Below are 21,712 nucleotides of genomic sequence, written 5' to 3'. Positions count from 1 at the left end.
AACTAGTTTCTTAATTTTTCCTTCAGCTTGTCCTTAAAAATTACAAATTGAATACTGCATACAATGATTTCCAAACCCCATGGAAGAACATGCTTACACATGCAGTACATTTTTCCCTAGTGGCAAATTATTTGGTGATGTATGTAGTCATGGGAATTTGGCCAGAAGCAGCACAGAGGATACCCTGCTGTATGTATGTGGCGATGTACAGCAGAGACACAGAGTTACGGACTTGGCAGTAAGGTTTTCTCCTTCCTACACTGTCACAGAGTTGCCCAGGGATTTCTAATTCTGTGGGGTGGAGAGAATTAAAGACAAGATCATAAAGAACAAAACTCACATTGCCAATATTGTGAGAAAACAGATTTCAGGACAGTGAAAACTGCCTTTATAAAGTTCCAAAAGCACGTAGGGCATCGTTACTATACTGGACATATTTCACTGGGATGTCCAATTTTATTGAGTGCTAGTTTCTTCCTTTAGGGAATTTATGTCTATTTTTAAGGATTTTGAGACAGCTAATATCCTCTTTTTTCCCCATTCCCTATGATTCCACTAAAATATATTATCATTAATATATGTTCCATATATTATATAATACAGAAATATTTACTCAGATGTGTTTTTTTTTTTCATCCAAATGCAATAATGGAATACATGAGGACTTGGTTGAAGTCCTTCAATTGGTTGAAGATTTTAAAAATAATAATGATTTGGGGTCATATCTGGGCTTAGAGGAGACAAGGAGAACAATGTGCAAATATATCACAGGAGGAAGAAAGGGAAGGAGGGACAAAAAGAGGGAGAGAGAAGAAGGAAAGTAGGGGAAGAGGGCAGGGGAGGTGGTAGAGAGAGAGGGAGGGAAAGAGAGAAGAGTAGGGAAAGAAAGAGAGAAGAAGGGAAGAAGGGAAGGCACTAACTTGTACTGAGCACCTACAATACTAGACATGGTGCCAGATCTTTTCCAGCTCCCCAAACATTAAAACAATGTTGTAAAAACAGTATTCATCTCACTTTTTACTGACAAAGCAACAGGCTCTTAGCCGTAAAGGAAGCTTTTCGCTTTTCTCAAGGTACCCAGCTGGCCAGTGACAAGCTCAAGAGTCAAACTGGACTGGCCTGACCTCAGAACCTCTGCCACCTTTTGCTGAACAAAGTCCTCTCTCAAATGATAAGAGGTTCATAGTTGGGGCTTTTTTAACCTTAAAGAGGCTACATGAAGGAGACTGTGGGCAATAAGAGATAAAGTAAAATTACTCTGAAATATATTTCATAGAAAACAGAAGTACGTGGCTTTTTAAAGTTAACAAAAAATTTTTTTAAGTGGGAGAAACCATAAGTTAAGTGAGAGGGACACAAAATCCATAACTTGGGTCAAGAAAGCATATATCAGATCAGTCACGAAAATGGGTGAAGCAAAATCAATCATGTTTTATTGATTTCAAAAACAACAGAATTTGAACCCCATAAAAGTCACATTTTGTATCTATCAAGAAAACTCACTGAAGACAATGAATTAGCTTGACAGAAATAAACTTGCCTTGAAAGAAACAAATCATCTGACAACATCTATATTAATAGAATATAAAAACCCCTAATGTCAAGAGGAGTAGAGACTTTTTCCTGGGCACAAGAAGTGCTTAGAGAATTTCTTTGGCCTTTTCTTAGTAAAGATTTTCAATTTGCTTTAAGAAATTTGTATTTAGGATATGTTCCCAGGGAAGTGAAATTTTATTGATAAACTATTTCTTAGGTGGCATATAAATTATGAGACTTTATGATTCTGGCTACTCTGATTTTTATTATATACTATCTAGATCAATATTTCTTTCTAGAAAAGGCACAAAAAGTTCCTCCGTCTAGTATTTAAGCACCAGCACTCTCCACCTATATAACATCTTCAATGCTCAGTTCCAGGGCCACTTTCTCTAAGAAAATCCCATCAGAGCCATCTTTCTTGTTCTGGAACTACAATACATGTTATTTGTACCCCATCTATTAGAATTAAGAATTTATATCCTGGATTAGGAGGGTTTTAAAAATATGCATTTTGTATATCCTCTACTAAACTATAACCTATTTGAGAGAAGGACGATATCCCTTTGAAATTTACTGTATAAATAAAATTATTATTGCCTAATATTCATTGAACAGTGAAAATAAAGAAAAACAGAAATGAATATCATATGCTGACATCTGAGGATGGAGTTCTAGTCTGTTTTTAAATTTGAATATAATTGGCATATAATGTTACATTAATTTCAGGTGTACAACATAGTGTTGCAACTTCTATATATGTTCTGATCCAATCACCACAAGCATAACTACCAGCTGTCACCACACATGCTATTATAGGATCATTGACAATATTCCCTATGCTGTGCCTTTTATGCCCATTCCATAACTGGAAGCCTGTATACTCCACTCCCCTTTACCCATTTTGTTCATTCCGCCCCTCCCTCTGGCAACCATCAGTTTGTTCTCTGTATTTAGGGTCTGATTCTGATATTTATTTGTTTAGGATTTGTTTATTCATGTGTTTTATTTTTTAGATTCCACAAATGTGTGACATCACATGGTACTTATATTTCTCAATCTGACTTATTTCCCTTAGCATAATACCTTCTAGCTCCAACCAGGTTGTTGCAAATGGCCAGATCTCATCTTTTTTATGGTTGCACAATATTCCAAAGACACACCTTCCTTATCCCTTCACCTATTAATAGACACTTAGTTACTTCTATATCTTGTTTATTATAAATAATACTGCAATAAACATGGTGCATATATCTTTTTGAATTAGTGTTTTTCATTTCTTTCTAGTCTTGAGCATTGTTTGAATTTTGGTTGCAACTTGAAAGTTTACTTACATTAGAATTCAAATTTACCTTGAGCTTTTGGTTGTGTATATAAAAACATTTAATGTCACAGAACATCCACATTCAGATATTCTCTAAAATGACACAGATTGATGGTAGGTCTGGGTCGACAGACCTATTTCCCCAGTCACCAAAAATACAACAAATTGCCAACAAATTCATGCATCCGTTGATGTACTCGACAGGTTAAAAAAAATTTTTTTTTAACATTTATTCACATTTGAGAGACAGAAAGAGACAGAACACAAGCAGGGGAGGGTCAGAGAGAGAGGGAGACACAGAATCCGAAGCAGGCTCCAGGGTCCAAGCTGTCAGCACGGAGCCCAACACGGGGCTCAAACCCACAAACCGTGAGATCATGACCTAAGCTGAAGTCGGATGCTTAACTGACTGAGCCCACTGGTGCCCCTCTATTCAACAAGTTTTTAATGAATGGGTTTGATTCATTATTTCTTTGCCCTCAAAAATCCCATGAAGTTGAACCTAAGCTGCCTTCAGAGGAGAGACTAGGGTGTAAATAAATGAGGCAGTCCAATGACTTAGAAGTTATTTATAAGTGTGACTCAAATCACCTCTCATTTCAGATAAACCATTTCTCTTCTTTTCCTTGCATAAATGCAATTATTAGACACACTAAAGCATAATGTTTTCTACATAAAGAACTTTGTACACCTGAAAAAAAATCTAAACATATGCATGGCTTTGAGATGCCACCTAGATTCAGTTTTTAAAGAAGTCGAGAAATAGACATGCAGTCTACATTAAGCCCAGTTTCCTGGTTGAACAACTCACAACTTTTATTCATCCCTTAGTGCTTGAAGAGTAATTTAACGTTATGTAACTGCTCCAAGGGAGCAATCAGCATCATTTTTTTTTTTGCATAACACAAACAAACCAAAGTGAAGCATATTCCTGTAACTTACCATATATTTGGATTCAACTCTAGTCGGTGATAGGAGTCAAAGTCATCTCGTAGGATAACGCTGTCGCTATGTACTTCAGCTAAAAGAAAAATAAAGTATTTAGGAAAAAATTATACTAAACAATAGACTTAGCTACACAAAAGGGTCAATGTACTGCCTTTATGAGGAATAACAATATTTTATTTATTTATTTATTTTGGAATAACAGTATTTTAAATTAAAACTGAATTTTAAATGAGCAGTTGATTATATATTTGGCCCCTAAACTACTAAGGGACAAGTGTAAAGTCTCGATGGTTAGGCACCTACAAGTCTGGAAACCACAGTCCCCAAAGAGAAACCCGACCAAACTGTCACCAGGCAGAAAAGGCAGGAAGGCCAAGGTCAGTACTAACCTATGAAGACAGGTCACACAAGACTTGTCTCTCATAGCTCAATATGCCCAGAAAGGTTCAGTGTTAACTCACTTTAATAGAAGCAGATGGACCATTCTGGCTATTCATTGTCAGCTAATGTTGCTGGTATTTACTAAGCCATTTCTTCATCTCTTTCTTACTATCCCTCTTCCCCTGCCTTGTTTTCCCTAGTTCTGCATATTCACTCATATTTTATTCAATGTGTTGCAAAGTGTTAACATTTTTCCCCCTCAGAGCTGCATAGGAGAATTTATCTACATTAAGTAAAAGTCCTAAATAAAGTCATGTTAAAAGTCAGGAGGCATATGAGGGAGCCACCCATAGTTTAAAATAAATTATCATTACACTTGAGATTGTATTAAATATCTATTTTTAAGTTTTCAAACAACTTTGGGCATACCAAGAGCAAAGAGTGTTTTCGTAAGCCATAGAATTTGTGATTTTTCCACTGAATAGAAGGTGGATAAGTAAAAAAAAAAATTCACGGCTCGCTTTTAAGGCTGTGGGAGAAATGAAAATTCTTTCTACTCAAGTTGTAAAAAATGAATTTCATGGTCAAAAACCCTCTCATCCCATTCCCCTGGTTTGCTTGGGAAGTTTCTTTTGGCTCATATAGATTCTCTGGGCCTGTATGATTCTGTTTGAACTAGTTTACACATGCTTTTTGGAAAAATTAAAATCACAGGATCTGATTAACAAAAAAATAACCAATTTTTTTTACTTTTTTTCAAAGGTGATATTTTATGTTTTTGGCTCACTTGAATAACACAAATAATTCATCGATCCAGTGGGTAATTAAAATCACTTCCAAATATCAGGAAGCATACTTCCAAGTCCTCTTTGGTGACACTGCCACCCACGGCCCTCTTCGCTCTCTTTATTCCAGGTATGCCAGCAGGTAAGCACATAACGAAGTCCAGGAAACCAGTGAATCAGCATGTATTAAGAGCAACGGCTGCTCAAACTCAGAAGCCTTAGGCAGGACAACAGGGAGAATATGGATTTACGCAGGGAGAACGCTGTGATGTATTCTGCGTGTGGGAGTGATTTAATGATTCCTCTGAGCGATTAGATGCAGTGCCTGAAATGCCTACAGGGTGCAGCTCTCCCAAATACCTAACCTGGCCCAGAAGAGGCTGGGCCACTGCGGGTCACCAGCCTGCCTTGGCTGCCAGAAGGCATGCTTCTAAGCACTTGTTTGAGTTAGTCTGCCAAAGAAGAGGAGCCCCAAGCTGTAGCATTACATAAAAGTAGAGCTTCTCAAGGAAGATTTTCCAAAGAGAAAAATAAATTAATTGGGTTTGTAGGTTGAAAGGAAAAGCCCAAGAGACAAACAACTGACCCATCTGCAAGTCCCACCGTGAGAGACATCTGAAAAGGCTGGAGCCAGCCAGGATGATTTATTTTCATTCTTATTAAATAGTGTAGCGTTGGAAATCGCTCTTGAAATAAACCCTCACTAACACAAATGAGAAATTGAACTCTTAAAAGACCATTTGTTTTCTATAGAATGTTTTACAGAGGCATGGGTAAGCCTCAATGGTTATTTGTTCATGTGTTTACTTCTTTCCAAACACTATTATATCATCGACTGTACACCTTTACAAACAGAAATTCATTCAATCATAACAACCCAAGGAGGTAGGTACTATTATTTCCTCTATTTTGCAGATGAGGAAACTGAGGCACAGAGAGTCTAAGTAACTTACTCAACGTACATGGCCAGCAAGCAGAGAAGGTGAGATAAACCCAGGAAGTGGTTCCAGAAACTATTCTTAGCAACTACAAACCTTGCCTTGCATGGCACTATGGAAAGATCATGAGAAAAATGAGAGGTAGCAACTTTATATGGTGCCATTAAACAAAGCTTATGGTTATTTGAACAACTTCATTTCAATTTTGAAAGAAATGACCAAACTCTCTTTTTACAACCCAGTACTAGTCTGAACAGTTATCTCAAATCTGAAATGACCTCCATGCCTCCACACTCCTAGCTCCTTGCACACCAACCCTATGCTCTACTATTTATGATGGGTAGGAGCTCTGGGGAAAATTTGGCGTTAAAATCCTTGATCAAAAGATCAGGCTCATACAGAGAAAGACAGATACCATATGTTTTCACTCTTATGTGGATCCTGAGAAACTTAACAGAAACCTACGGGGGAGGGGAAGGAAAAAAAAAAGAGGTTAGAGGGGGAGAGAGCCAAAGCATAAGAGACTCTTAAAAACTGAGAACAAACTGAGGGTTGATGGGGGGTGGGAGTGGGGGAGGGTAGGTGATGGGCATTGAAGAGGGCATCTTTTGGAATGAGCACTGGGTGTTGTATGGAAACCAATTTGACAATAAATTTCATATATTAAAAAAAATAAAAAATAATAAAAAATAAAAGATCAGGCTCAACAGGATCGCAAGGATGGATGTACTAACAGGTTTAAAAGTCCTTCCACTGGCCCCAAGTGGGCACCATGATTGCCTCCTTGGTGAGGTCCTGTGTTCGAGCATAATATGAACCTGAGACTGATTTCAGTGAATGATCAGTGAATCAGAGAGGGCAGGAAGTTTCCTCACCTCTATATCATCTGCCCACACAGTGAGAGGATTGAAACAAGCCTATCTAAGTACTAAGGTTAGTGACACTGGGGTCTTAAGCACTTACCTAGATGTGGGTGCATCGTGGCTTCTGTTGGAGCTGGACCAAGAGAGAAAAAGGAAAGATGATTGATTAGCAACAAAAACAAAATCAGCAATAATCAAATACAATTATAAAACTTAGGTAACACTAAAGAAATTAAATGACTAGAACCTTTTTGGAAGAGTAAGAAAAAAAATGCCAGTAAACATCTTAAAGTAAAACATCCAACTTTCTATGTAGTTATTCTATTTAAAAGTAACTCCTAAACTGAAGAGTAGAACCCCTTACATTCAGGATAGTTGAGTGTATCCCTCAAACACATCAGCCTCAGGTATCCCTCGAAACACATAATATAAATGTGACGTGATAGTTAATGGATATGCTAAAACTCTTCCTGAGCACCCAGTACCTCTCAGGGGCTATTATGGGTGTTAGGGAAATAGAAAATAGTGCCACTCTTGCTCTCAAAAGAGCTCATTACCATCTGCTAACTAGAATATAGTGCAGTAAGTGCTATGGCAGACAAGGAAGGGATACTGGTTCCAGGCTGAACAGTAAAAGGGTTGTCGGGAGAGGTTTTCCAGAGAAGATGATTTCTCTGCTAGGTTTTGAAAGATGAGCAGAAGGAACGTAGGTGGTGGTAGAGGAGGGGGAGCTGGTTCTTTCTGGAGTAAAAGTGAAAAGGCATAGAGAAGCAAAAGAGAATGGCTTTGGGGAAGAACCACAACAGTTTCAGCATGACTGGATGAAAGTGTTAAGAGGAGAGAGTAAAAATGGTGATGCTGGGAAAATAGGGAGGACAAGATCATGGAAGTGAATGCTGGGGAATTTGGACTTTACCACGAGAGCTTGACGATCTTCTGAACATTTATGAGCAAAGGAATGGATGTTCAAAATATGCATTTTAAGAAAGAGCACTCCACAAATAAGGGACATAATATTGGAATATTAATATTCCATGTTAAATAAAATAGGTCATTAAAATTCATCTATTTTTTTAAGTGTGGCTACTAGAATACTGAAAATTATACATGTGGCTTGCATTATACCTCTACTGGACAGGGCTGAACAACAGCTAGGAGACAGATCGGTGCTGGAAACCAATTAAGGAATCATTGTCACACAGGAGGTGGTGGAGTCATGGAAGATGACCATGTCATTCAGAGAGAATGCAGGACATAGAAAAAGAAGTGAAATGAAGTGGTAAACACGCATTTAAGGGACTGGTAGAAGACGAGCTAGCAAAGGAGACTGAGAAAGAGTTCATTTCATTATGGGAATAAGGAAATGAGAGAGTTTTAAGAGAAAAGAGGGTTAAATGAAAGACCAAAATAATCCTAATAAAGATGATATCTATTGAGAACATACTGTTATCACAGCACTGTTAAGCAGAGTCTAAAGATGAACCCAGGAAATTTGGCTTCAGAGGCCACACTTGTAACTACTGTGCAGACTGTTCTTTCAAGAAAGTCCACTGCAAAGACAAGAGATGAGATTTTGTAGCACCTAACGAGGATCAAGGACCAAAGAAATTTTTTTTGTTGTTGTTTGCTTCATTTGTTAAGATATCATAATTGTTGAACATGACTATATCAGCTATTTTACAAAAGGGGCTCTCTGTGTTCACAGAATAAATTGTTAAGAAGAGGAGGAAAATAATACTGATATCTATATAGTATTTAACTTCAAAGAAAACTGGGAAATAAGTTAATTAAATCAAATGTAAAATTTAGGGCAGGTATCAAGTAAAAATACTTACTGTTTAAATATGTACAACAAAATATCTGCAGAGACATCAGGACCTACTTGATTTTAAATGAGGTCTGGACCCAATAAAAAGATTAAGTTATAAAATGCTTTACTCTACCTTAATCTAAGGAGTCTATCCAAATTGGTATCTACCTTTTCTACATGACTTTGGCACATGGCATCTTATACTGAACCACCCACAACATAATCATCAGGGGAGGCCAATTAGAAAAGACTCAGGGAATCAGAATCTTTGGGAATGGAGGCTTAGAATTTGCTTTTGTTGTGTTTTTGTTTTTGTTTTTAGTGATGGAACAAGAGAGGAATTTATTTCAGTGAGGCCAACACCAGGAAGACAGCAGACTAATGTCTCAAAGACTGTCTCTAGAATCTGTATTTTTGAAAACCTTTCCTGGTGATTCTCACAAAAAGCCAAATTTAAAAACTATTGGTCTTAATCATATAGTCCAGCCCTTATTTTTACAGCATGCAGAACTATTCTTTGTATTAAGTATATATCTTTTCTCCCAAGAGGAAATAAGTTCCTCAAAGGCAGAAAATATGGCCACCCAACACACCAGCCTAAGCTGTTAATCAGTTCCCAATAAATGCTGAATTAAACTGAAAGATACTTCTTAATTGTAATATATTTTATGATATTTTGGAAAATGAATAATTGAAGATCCAAACCTTTGAAAACATGCCAAAATATATTCATAATATTGTCAGAAAGTCCTTTAGTATAACAGTCTGGGTAGTTTAAACACTCAATAAGTACCACCTAAATTTAATTTAATTCAACAAATTTAAATCGTTTTTAAATCACTAGTTAGGAAAAATCAATTCAATATTTTTAACAAAATCCACCGAGATAACTAAATGTTATTTCCTCAGAAAGAGAAACATGTACGCATTAAATTTGATGGAAAGAAATGTACAAATTTCCTTGAAAAATATTCATACATGTATGGGGTAAATATGGTCCAAAATCTAGGAAAGTACTGGGCCTGGGAAGCTTATTTTAATCATCTCTCAGTAAGTGACTACATCAATCTATTTTTTATGTAATTTAACAAAATTTCTAAGCCTGTAGGAAGTTCAACCTCTGTTCCACATTTATTAGGGGTAAATGTACCACAGAAAAATTAGAATAAGTAGCCTAAAGAAGTATAATATAGTTTAACATTATTTATTACATTCCCACTTGGATAGTACCTGCTTTTTGCCTCATACTCCTAACATGGATGAATTATGTGAATTTGGCATAAAGGTCTTTACTCTTCCCTTTATTAAATATAAAACACGTGCATTAGAGAGTCCTAATTTGTCAGCCTTCTCAGTGTTTGCCCAGTACCATATCTTCAACTAAGTATTCCTTTCCTGCTCCTCTGCCATTGAACTAGTTCTGACTCATTTTTCTAGACTGCTTAAATGTTTTTATCTCAACATTTTGTTGGTCTATTACTGATTCTCTGCCTCCCCAAGGACCTTTGATTGTTCCCACCCTACCACTCCCACCTTGGTCCAACTTCCCACTCCTATGACCCAAAATCTCGGGACCAACTCTAGCTACCACCTGAAGTTGCCAAATGGCTTAGACTTGGAAGTTTTGTTCTGAGAGAGAACAAAAATGTCTCTAAAGAGGTAGGTTTTGGCTTTGGAGAAAACAGGACATAACATGTCTTTAACAGAAGTATAAAAGACATCTCAGTTCCTTCCAGTTATCTCTCCATCAGGATAAGAACACCAGGTCAGACAATCAGCCACAGGTACATACAGGGAAGGATGCACTGGATAATGAATTAGAGACAGAGAAAGATGGCTGGAATAGTTTTGTACCCAAAGAGATCACTGAGGAGGCACTTCATAATACGGTCCCAATTTGGCTTCATTGGTGAATCTCATGAGACTATATGTAAAGGCTGGACAGAACTTCAAGCTATGAGAATGCACTTACTGTCCTAACATGAAACTTAACAAATTTGGATATCCCTAGATTCACAAAAGTGATTAGTTGTACATCCTATGCTGCAGAAAAAATTCACTTCTGAGAAAAAGACCAAAAGTTTACTTTAGTTTATATAAACATGTGATTACTTATTAAATTGCTTATCTTCCCATTAATTTGGGGGCAATTCAGCTTAATATGAGTTTCTACCAATAATTTGTAAACTCTTACAAACAGTGTAATGGCTAGAGGCCAAACTTTCAGTGGTGTTTTTTAGAATTAAAGTACAATGATCATGGGATACCACATCTGCAGTTGGATTTTATAGATCACTCCAAGGAGATCTATGAGAATTGGCAATGGATAAATAAACCCAACTTATAATTCCAAAAATTTACTAATTCATTACTGATCCTAGGCAAGATGACAACACTATCTGTGTTAACAGAGGATAAATGTGTAAATGAATTTGTGTTTCACTGAACTTGATGTCATTCAAAATAATCACACATCTCTGAAATCTTTACCCACAAACTTAATGTCATTTAGACCTACAAAAATTATAGAAACTACATCCTCTTTAAAGCTTGATCAGGTTCAAGTAATTGTACTGAATTGGAAATTGGACTTAAGTTGTACCTTGATAACATCAAGAGTATGCCAAATGTCATCAAAATGAATCAACTTAGTCAAAACCACAGATAAAATTTGAAATGCTAAACAGCCTACTTAAAATGAAGTTCCTACTTTGCTTAAAAGAACAAAGTAAAAACAAGCCAACAAAATGTAAGAACCATGACAGAATCTCACTAAAGCCTCCATGTTCTTTTAAAAGTCTGTTTTCAGCAAAGGATTAAGAATGAAGGTATGGCTCCCATTTACAATAGCACCAAAAACCGTAAGATAGCTAGTAACAAACTTAACCAAAGAGGTAACAGATCTGTACGTTGAAAACTATAGAACACTTATGAAAGAAATGGAAAAACATTCTATGCTCATGGATTGGAAGAACAAATATTGTTGAAATGTCTATACTACTCAAAGCAATCTACACATTCAATGCAACCCCTATAAAATAACACCAACATTTTCCACAGATTTAGAATAAACAATTCTAAAATCTGTATGGTCCTAGAAAAGACCCAGAATAGCCAAAGTAATGTTGAAAACAACCAAAAAAATAACAACAACAAAAGAAACAATGCTGGAGGCATCACAATTCCAGACTTCAAGCTGTATTAGAAAGCTGTAATCATCAAGACAGTATGGTGCTGGCAGAAAAACAGACACATAGATCAATGGAACAGAATAGAGAACCCAGAAATGGATCCACAAATATATGGCCAACTAATCTTTGACAAAGCAGGAAAAAATATCCAATGGAAATAAGATGGTCTCTTCAACACATGGTGTTGGGAGAACTGGACAGTGACATGCATAATGATGAAACTCTACCACTTTCTTATAGCATACACAAAAATAAATTCAAAATGGATGAAAGACCAAAAAATAAGACAGGAAACCATCAAAATACTACAGAAGAAAGCAGGCAGCAACCTCTTTGACCTCAGCTGGAGCAACTTTTTACTAAACATGTCTCTGGAGGCAAGGGGGAAAAAAAACAAAAATGAACTTATTTGGACCTCATCAAGATAAAAAGTTTCTACACAGCAAAGGAAACAATCAACAAAACTAAAAGGCAACTGATGTAATGGGAAAAGATATTTGCAAATGACATATCAGATAAAGGGTTAATATCCAAAATCTATAAAATCTTACCAACTCAATACCCAAAACCAAAGAACCCAGTTAAGCAATGAGAAGAAGACATGAATAGACACTTTTCCAAAGAAGACATCCAGATGGCTAACAGACACATGAAAAAAAATGCTCAATGTCACTCATCATCAGGGCTACAAATCAAAACCACAATGAGATACCACCTCACACCTGTCAGAATGGCTAACATTAACAACTCAGGAAACAAGAGATGTTGGCAAGGATGCACTGTTGGTGGGAATGAAAACTGGTTCAGCCACTCTGGAAAACACTATGGAGGTTCCTCAAAAAGCTAAAAGTGGAATGACCCAGCAATTGCACTACTAGGTATTTATCCAAAGGATACAAAAATGCTGATTTTAAGGGGAACTTGCACCCCAATGTTTATAGCAGTACTATTGACAATAGCCAAATTATGGAAAGAGCCCAAATGTCCATTGACTGATACACGGATAAAGAAGATGTGGTATATATACAATGGAATATTATTTGGCAACCAATAAGAATGAAATCTTACCATTTGCAACAACGTAGATGGAACTAGAGTATATCATGCTAAGTGAAATGATTCAGAGAAAGACAAATATCATATGATTTCACTCATATGAAGAATTTAATAAACAAAACAGATGAACATAGGGGAAGGGAAAGAAAATAAGATAAAAACAGACAGGGAGGCAAACCATAAGTGACTCTTGAGTATAGAGAACAAACTGAGGGTTGCTTGAGGGGAGGTGGGTGGGTGGGGATGGGCTAAATGGTTGATGGGCATTAAGAAGGACACTTGGGATGAGCCCTGGGTGTTATATGTAAGTAATGAATCCTTAAATTCTACTCCTGAAACCAATACTACACTATATGTTAACTAACTTGAATTTCAATTAAAACAACAACAACAACAACAACAACAACGAAGGATGGCATACTGTTGCATGTTTTTACCTGAAAAAAAAGCCAAGCACCTTTAAAATAAAAAAAAATTTAAATATTTACTTATTTTTGGGAGACAGAGAGAATACAAGTGGGGGAGGGGCAGAGAGAGAGAGGGAGACACAGAATCTGAAGCAGGCTCCAGGTTCCAAGCTGTCAGCACAAAGCCCAACGCGGGGCTCGAACCCATGAAGCATGGGATCATGACCTAGGCTAAAGTCAGATGCTTAACCAACTGAGCCACCCAGGTACCCCTAAAATTTTTCAATTATCAACACAAGTTGGTAGCAATTTTACCAGGAATAAATGAAAACCTATGTAATTTTGTTAGACCAATATCCCAAGAGCCGGTAAACAAGAAAAAACAAAACAAAACAGTAAACTGTTAAAAACTAAAAAAAAAAAAAAAAAGTAGAAAAAATGTGTACTGACACTTAGTTGAGTAAATGGAAAAAAGCACTTAGGCCATTTTGTTTACACATCTGTGTGTTGGTACTGTTTCTAGTCACAAGATTTGCATGTCCCTTCCTAAGGAATATATTTGGGGGCGGGGGGTTAAAGATTTTTAATAGCTCATTATTTTCCACTCACAGTGAGTTAATCTGACCTTCATTATGATATGAAAACAACTACTTATCAATCCCTTTCCAAACATTTAAATACAACTGATGTTAAATATCTATCTATTGCTTGGCATAGAGAGTTACTCTGTGAACATTATTTTTCTTTTGCTAAACACATTTTCTCTATTATCTCCAATTATTTACAGCATCTCATAGACTGTAATGATTTGTCTTAGGACACGGGTAAGAGAGCAGTAGCTGAGCTCTGCTGATGGAAATGGAAGATCAGAAAGTTTTGATAAACTCAAACAGGCAGCAAACACCTTTAATTCCAGCGTGTATGATTTCATTTGGATCTTGGACCTCACAATCATGCTTTTCTTAATGCCATCCCAGAGCTTAAATCTTTGGGTGTTTTTAGTGAATATTCTAAACATAGACCATTATATTGTTTCTCAATATAAATCGAAGCAAAAAGTCTTTGATTTAATGAATTGAATAAATGAATTCAATTTATTCAAGAGACAAATTTCATGCTGAAAGTAAAGAAAAGCTTCATTTATTTAGAAAGCATTTCCGCATTTATGCTTTTTCAAAAACGGCACCCACCAGTATCTCCTGAGATCACAGCAGCCTAGAAGAGGCACTTTAGAAAGAAATGAGGTCATGTTTAACTCCCCCAAAGGTTGTTCTTTGGACAAGTGTTTATCTTGCAAGTCACTTGTTTTGGAAGGAAACTTTTAAGTAATCATGTTACTCTAAAATATATTTCTGTCAATTTTTTCAACAAATAATTCAGTACAAAGTTTTCAATATGCTGAGCAGAGAAAGGAAGGGTTGTCTAAAAACGAATTGAGGGAGTGGTTAATGATCTTTGTGTTAATATTATTGATTACTTAAAAAAAAGCGTTTGAGTCAGGCAAGCAGTATATATATGATGACAGGCACTTCTTACAAATAAAGGTATTATGTTATGGGAACCATATCTCCGGATCATTTTAGAATTCAAAGGCCCTAGGTAGTTTTGCCTCAGGTATCTCTTCACCTAATTTGAAATTCAAATGTATGAAATTTCCAAAGCTAAATATGACAAATTAGACACGGTCTGTGAAGTTACCATTTAATGAGCTATGAACCTAGACTTTCATCTCCCCAGGAATAATTTCTTTATTACTTTTGTATTTTATTGCAATAAAGAACCATTTGACCTTCAAGTATGATAATTAAGCTTCCAAAAATGTTATAAATTCAGAGTGAAAATAGTTCTCTCTGTGTTCAGGAATATACTTATGATCAGTATAAAAGATTCCTTAATATTTAAAGACAGCTAAATTATGCACAGAACCAGCAATATTACGAGGTATTTTTCTCTTCCCTTCCCCCCCATTTCCCATCTCAATTAGATTTGTGTCTCATAACAACTTATCATCTGTCATATTCTAAAATAAATGGAATAGGAGAAAAACTAAAATATATCTTTATAATCTGCAAATGGGGAAACAGAGAACTCTTTCAGGTGAGATTTATTCTACTATGAGCTGTCAATAATGAGATATTAAGTATAACACTTGTGATTTCTTGTCTTGCTTTTGCTCATGCCCTGACTTTTTCTGGGGGGAGAGAACCATATATTTCCCAAAACTTTGTCTATGATATGAATGGAAGTTTAAATGAAAAATCAGAATACAAAACAATATACCATCTGAACTGTTGAGGAATAGTTTGTTTTTTTTTTTAAATCACTGTGGAATAATTTTTTAAAACATCTTGGACCTTTGAGAACTTGAGGAGATGAAGTTCACAGATGGGGCAGAGGAGAGGAAGTAGAGGTAAAAATTGACCCGTAACCTGAGCACATATGACTTTTAAATAACAATCAGAGCTAGGAAGGAAAATCATTAGGATTAGCATTATAGGATCATCATATAGGTAGCAGCGGCAGCCGCCTTGTTGCTAATGTGAGCTGAACTTTGCTGGAGGTCTGCCAATATCTACTCTCCTTTATTTTAACTGAACTGTGACCCCAGTTAAAGGTACATTTCACACTATCCCCTGCAGCTTCCCATGACAAAGGAATGAAACTCTGACCATAAGGAGTGAGCTGAAGTGACCTGGGTCATGCCTTCTAAATTTAGGAGCGGTCATGCTCCCCTGGGCCTTTACCCTTTCTACTGCTAGGACACGGTAAGCACTGGGGCAGCTAGCATGGCCCCCGGATGCGGAAGCTATGTGCCGGACAGCACAGAGCCACTCCACCAGCCCCGGACCACCTGCCTCCGGCCTGATTTATGATAGAGAAATATACTTCTAACTGTTAAAGCTAGCATTCCCTCTGCATCTCACTCACAATTCTAAAGGTCAGAGTGGAAATGAAGGCTGCTAATACTGTGAGTTCATCTGGGTAAAGACTCTATCTTGTGTATCTCTGCACCCTCTGCCTAGCACAACGTCGGGCATATAATTGCTCCAAAAATGTCAGTTTATTGGGTAGTGATAATACCACCATTACATTAACTATTGGGAGCTGATAACACCAGCAAGACACTGCTGTTAGGAAATTCTAATGTTCTCTGTTCCCTCCTGTCTTGGTCATTTGTACCTCTGTTATCATCTTTATGATAACCTTACTTCTCACTTTCCTTCATATGCCTAAGGATACTATGTACAATCACCTTGTTCTAAAATAGACACAAGGCAGCTTGCCAGAAAGGGCAGACAATCAAACAAGGCAATAGAGGGGAAAACTCAAAGATGGTGATTAATGAAGGGTCGGCAAAAAAACTACATCCAGTTGAGATAAGTAAAATGCATGCTCTGACGTCTTAAGTTTGGTCCTGCTATAAAGTTACAGAAATTGAAGAGTTCATAACATGTAAAGAAAACATATTGCTCAGGGAGAAGGGGGGGTAATTCAGGTACAGAGACTCGAGAGAGGTTTCTCCTGTGGTTTCTTGGAAAGAGGACACTGAGCAAGGTGATGAACATCATTTGAAATAACATCCATCCAATTGTGAGTTTTATAGGGCTACTCCTAATAAAGCCCATCAATGCAGAAGGAGCCCATCTCATGCCTAAATACGATTACAAAAAGGATTCGGGGGTGCAGGAGGTACAAGCTGGCTGGCCATTAAAGAAATGATGGTCATTAGACAATTTTGGAAAGGTATACCCTCTCTGTGTGGTTCATTCTTTCCCTCAACCAGTAACTGAGTGCCTATTAAATGCCAGGTGCTGTGCCAGCTTCTGAGATATTAAAATGATCCAGTGTCTGCTGGATCAAGGGGTTCACAGTGCAGCAGAAAATTAACACCTGACAATGCAATACGGTGAACTAAATTTGATTACTAAGTAGTAGGTGGAAAAGTGATACAAACAAATATGATGGAGAAGGAGAGACTTGAGCTGGATCTTTAGGACGAAGGCAGCTTCATCAGTGAGATGGAGAAGGTAATGAGGAGGGAGTTCCAGGGAAAGGAATAGGCCTGCTTAAGCCACAGAGACAAGGGACAGGAAAGCATGTTTGATGAAGCCCGTGCTTATTACAGCTGAGATAGAGAGTTAGGTTAGGTGAGGGTGAGGGGTGAGAGCTGGAAAGCAGAGATGAGGCTGGAGAGACAGGCAGGGTCGGATCTCAGAGGGCCTTGAAAGCTAGTCTAAGTGGAGCAAAGGGAGGCAGTTGCAGGGTTTGAGGCTGGGAGTAAAAAAAAAAAAAAGAGGTTTGTGTTTAAGAACATTTTGATAGATGTGTGGAAGACCTGAACTACAGAAATAGTTCCAGGTGTGAAAAGAGGCTGGGTTAAGAGATACTAAGTATAAAATAAATTGGTCTTAGACACATCAGATGTAGACCTGGAAGAAAGAAAGGAATGAGGAAAGTAATGTTATCCTGGTATCTGACTGGGGTGACTATGTCACTAACCAGAACTGCAATCAAGGGGTCCACATTTGGGGAAACGTCAAGTTCGGTTTAGAATATATTGAGTTCAATGTATCTAAATGGCATCCAGATGTAAATGCCTTGTAATACTAATGACAGCATTCATAGAGGATTTATGTGCTAGCCACCATGCTATGCACATCCTCTGCATTGAATCCTCAAACCTTTACTATCTTCCTTCTGGGCATAGGATGTTGTGCCAGGCTCTTGGGAACCTATGTATGGCACACAGCACAATATGTGTTCATTAATATTAATGAATTCCAACTCTTAAAAACATGAGTATTAAAATCTATATTAATTATTACATTAAACAATTCAATCTCTGAATGTCAAAATAAGATTGAGTTAATAGGTTGCATGAAGTAATGTTTTGCAATCCAAAATAAAATTGTAATTTAAGGTGTGTTCATCACAGCTTTGTTCCCCTCCCCAAAGTAATTATATAGACCCAAACCTAGGCTGTTTGCCCTTCAAAATATGGGGGAGTTCAGCATATTATATAGCAGCTTGAGTAGAAAGTGTACTCCTCTGGATCCAAAAGAACTCAATGTCAAATTCTTCTCAGGCATAAATTCTGGTGTTTTGACTTTGGACTAGATAAAGCTGTCAAGTGGGAATGTATATAACCCTGAGAACTGAAAAGAAGGCTGTTTAAATCCAGGTTCAATCATCTTGGGATATACAGCACCAGTTCAAAACACCATTCTTTAGGAAATTAAAAAAGTCGTCAGATCCACCTAGAGCCAATAGCAAGAAATTTTACTATGGCCCCATGAGTCAGCTCTTTGTTGTTCCTTTTAATCTTATCTGTCCTCAGGATCACTTAGGAACACTTTTTGCCTACCACAGCCCCAGGAAGGCTTCAGTTCCTCCCCCTATAGGGTAGTTTGTGAGACCTTGAAGCAAGATTAAGGGTTCCAGGATGATTTTACCAAAGTCTCCTAATTCAGCTCTCTTCGTTTGTAAATTGCAAAGGCAGGGATGTCAGGAACAGTGGCTGTAACTGCTAAACTGAAATGTAAGCTATAGAATAGCCATGGGGAAAACAGATTTCTTTGAATAGCAAAAAAAATTTAACATTGGGCAAATTCAAATGGAACACACCATTATTTTTCACTTTAACTATTAAAGCAGATATGGTAAATCAAAATCTATTAGGTGATTCCGATTTGTTTAGTGTGAATTAACGAAAAAACAACATCTCAGGATATTGGGAAAACATTTAGTGATACAAGCTACTGAGTAAGCAAGAATAGACAAGGGAAGATTTTGATACATCTGACGTAAAATTCACACAATATTTGGGTATACAAAGGTATTCTTTTTTTCCCGCTTTATTGAGGTATAATTGACAAATAAAAATTGCCTATATTTAAGGTATACAACTTGATGTTTTGATATATGTATACATTGTGAAATAATCACCACTATCAAGCTAATTACCACATCCATCACCTCACTTTAAAAGATATTCTTAACATGCTGAAAAATATCTCTGTAGGTTAAACACCTCATTCATGTTATGGACTTGCTTACTGAAACTTTTATCTCCCTCCATCTCACAGTTTAAATAAACTTTCAACCGTCCTTATTACAAAGAATTTAAAAATTCCAGAGTCTGGGATCTGAATGAAATAAATACTCTGCCCACCACCATGGTCCGACGGCCCTTAGAGAATACAGCCACACTTTCTACCACGCTCTCTGTTCTGAGAGTGACAGACAGCAGAACAACCGCTGAGCATGGCAGAAAGCGGCCAAGGTTTTTGGCTCCAACTATAAACCTGACCCCTTTCCCCTGACATAAAACATTTGCCTTTGGTTATATCCTCTTCCATCAACTCCACAACAGAGGATTCCAGCATGGTTTATAAATGGCATGCACCCTTTGGGGGCACTACAGGGCATGACTGCTGTCGGCCGTTAAGCCTGCCATCTGGCCTTGCTAAATAATCAATGTGTGTGTTTGAAGGGGGTATGCCAAGAAGCTCACAGGCCAATGAATATACACACACCATTATTCTCCCTGCCCGGCCTCCACCAGGATTCGTGCACACTGCTGGACCGGCGACAGCCCAGGCTGCTATGCTCACATCAGCTTCACACTTGCCACCTCGGTCTTATGAGGGCCTCAAAAAGTGTGTATTCTCTCCTAGGTGTTCAGGGAATGGAGGCAATGGTGAGGATTTTTCCTTATTGAAGTTGGGGTTCTTGAGGGTTTTAACGTTTACTCTTAGTATATGTGCTGCCAAAGCGAGCACTTTAATGTTTACTTTTTTTAATGTTTACTTATTTATTTTTTGAGAGACAGACACTTGTGTGTGGGGGGGTGCAGAGAGAGAGGGGGAGAGAGAGAGAATCCCAAGCAGGCTGTCAGTGCGGATCCCAACATGGGGCTTGTTCTCATGAACCATGAGATCATGACCTGAGTTGAAATCAAGAGCCAGACACTTAACAAAATGAGCCACCAAGGTGCCCCTAATGTTTATTATTATTTTTTTTAATTTTTAAAATTAAAAAAAAAATTTAACATTTAATTTGAGAGAGAGAGAGAGAGCACATGTGAATGAGTAGGGGAGAGGCAGAGAGAAAGGGAGATATGGAATCTGAAGCAGGTTCCAGGCTCTGAGCTGTCAGCACAGAGCTCGACGCGGGGCTCGAACTCGTGAACTGCTGAGATCATGACCTGAGCTAAAGTCGGACACTTAACTGACTGAACCACCCAGGTGCCCCTAGTCAGTCTATATATTAACCACACTCATATTAACATTTTCAACAGGACTCCTTGTATGTGATTCTGAGGGATATGACTTAGGTCTGCAGACTTTTCTGTATTGCTCAATAGTAATTCCCATAAAAGACTGACTTCCCCTAGTTCCTTTTAGGTTTTCGGTCTATTCTGAAATTAACTCTGATCACCTCTGACAGTAGTTCACTACCATGTTTATCTTTAAAATCACTTCGCGGCATTTTGAGCAATTCCCCAGATAGTCACATGGCTAACCTCCTTTCCTCCTTGCTCTTTGCTCTGATGTCACCTTCTTGGTGAAAACCGCCTGACTTAGCTGCTCTCCTATTTAAAACTGCAATCTGCCTTTTCTTCTTCCACCCAACCATGTAGACCTGCCCTACCCTATTTTTAGTTTTTGTTTTTTCCTGTAGCATTTACCATCTCCTAACATGTATCACATTTGACCATTTAGGATGTCTCAAATTTATTGTTTCTCTTCTCTCCACTGTAATATAGGCACCAGTGGAGCAGGGATCTTTGCTCTCTTCACTGATGTATCCCAAGATCTAGCCTAGAACAGTGCAGGACCCATGGTAGGCATTCAACAATCCTTGTTGAGGACCAAATATTAAATGAATTCACTTCTTTACTGTCTACTGCAGGTGAATGAACCTAAGCACCTTCCATTTTCACTTTCACCTTCACCTTCCACTTTCAAAACAACTGAGAGTATACAACCTATCACCTTCCACCCCAACCCCAAACTAGAAATAGAAAGCCCTGGTTCCTCAGCAGTACTGTGACACGTCAGCAGAAGACATGTTAATTATTTAACACCTTAGGATTCAAGATGAAAACCTAAAATCTCTGAACCTAGTGTATGTCCCAAGAGCACTGAGGAGACCCATTAGTGTTTAGGTGAAACTGTGAATAATTTTCCGATTTCTTAAAATAGTGGTTCATACATTTTTCAAACTGAGGTCAGTGTAAAGGACATTCCTCTGTGACACTGCTGTTACAGCCATGCTGCCTCATGGTGTTCCGTAGCATAAAGTCAGGGTTAAAGAAGATTTTTCAGAAAGGCCAGTGACTTCAACTACAAAATGTTTAAGGTGATTCTTCAGCAAACATTTACAGAGTATCTGTTTTTATTTTATTTTTTAATAAAGTTTATTGATTTATTTTGAAAAAGAGAGCAGCAGAGAGAGGGAGAGAGAGAAT

General features: G+C 37.6%; 1 protein-coding gene across 2 annotated transcripts in view; it reads right to left on the bottom strand.

The window, feature by feature from the left end:
- RELN (reelin) overlaps positions 1-21,712 on the bottom strand; it is a 528,348-nt gene that overhangs the window by 280,560 nt on the left and 226,076 nt on the right. For both annotated transcript variants that reach the window (XM_047096965.1, XM_047096964.1), the window contains exons 5-6: positions 6,876-6,908; positions 3,803-3,881 (exon numbers count right to left, since the gene is read on the bottom strand). In XM_047096965.1, the coding sequence (XP_046952921.1) occupies positions 3,803-3,881; positions 6,876-6,908 (112 nt within the window). The remainder of the gene's footprint in view (positions 1-3,802; positions 3,882-6,875; positions 6,909-21,712) is intronic.

Source organism: Lynx rufus, unplaced genomic scaffold (genome assembly GCF_022079265.1).
Source record: "Lynx rufus isolate CCGP_SWC_20201006 ecotype Redwood Valley unplaced genomic scaffold, mLynRuf1.p SCAF_4, whole genome shotgun sequence".
Taxonomy (NCBI): domain Eukaryota; kingdom Metazoa; phylum Chordata; class Mammalia; order Carnivora; family Felidae; genus Lynx; species Lynx rufus.
Note: the sequence above shows the minus strand (reverse complement) of the source record. Positions and strands in the feature narration are given on the sequence as shown.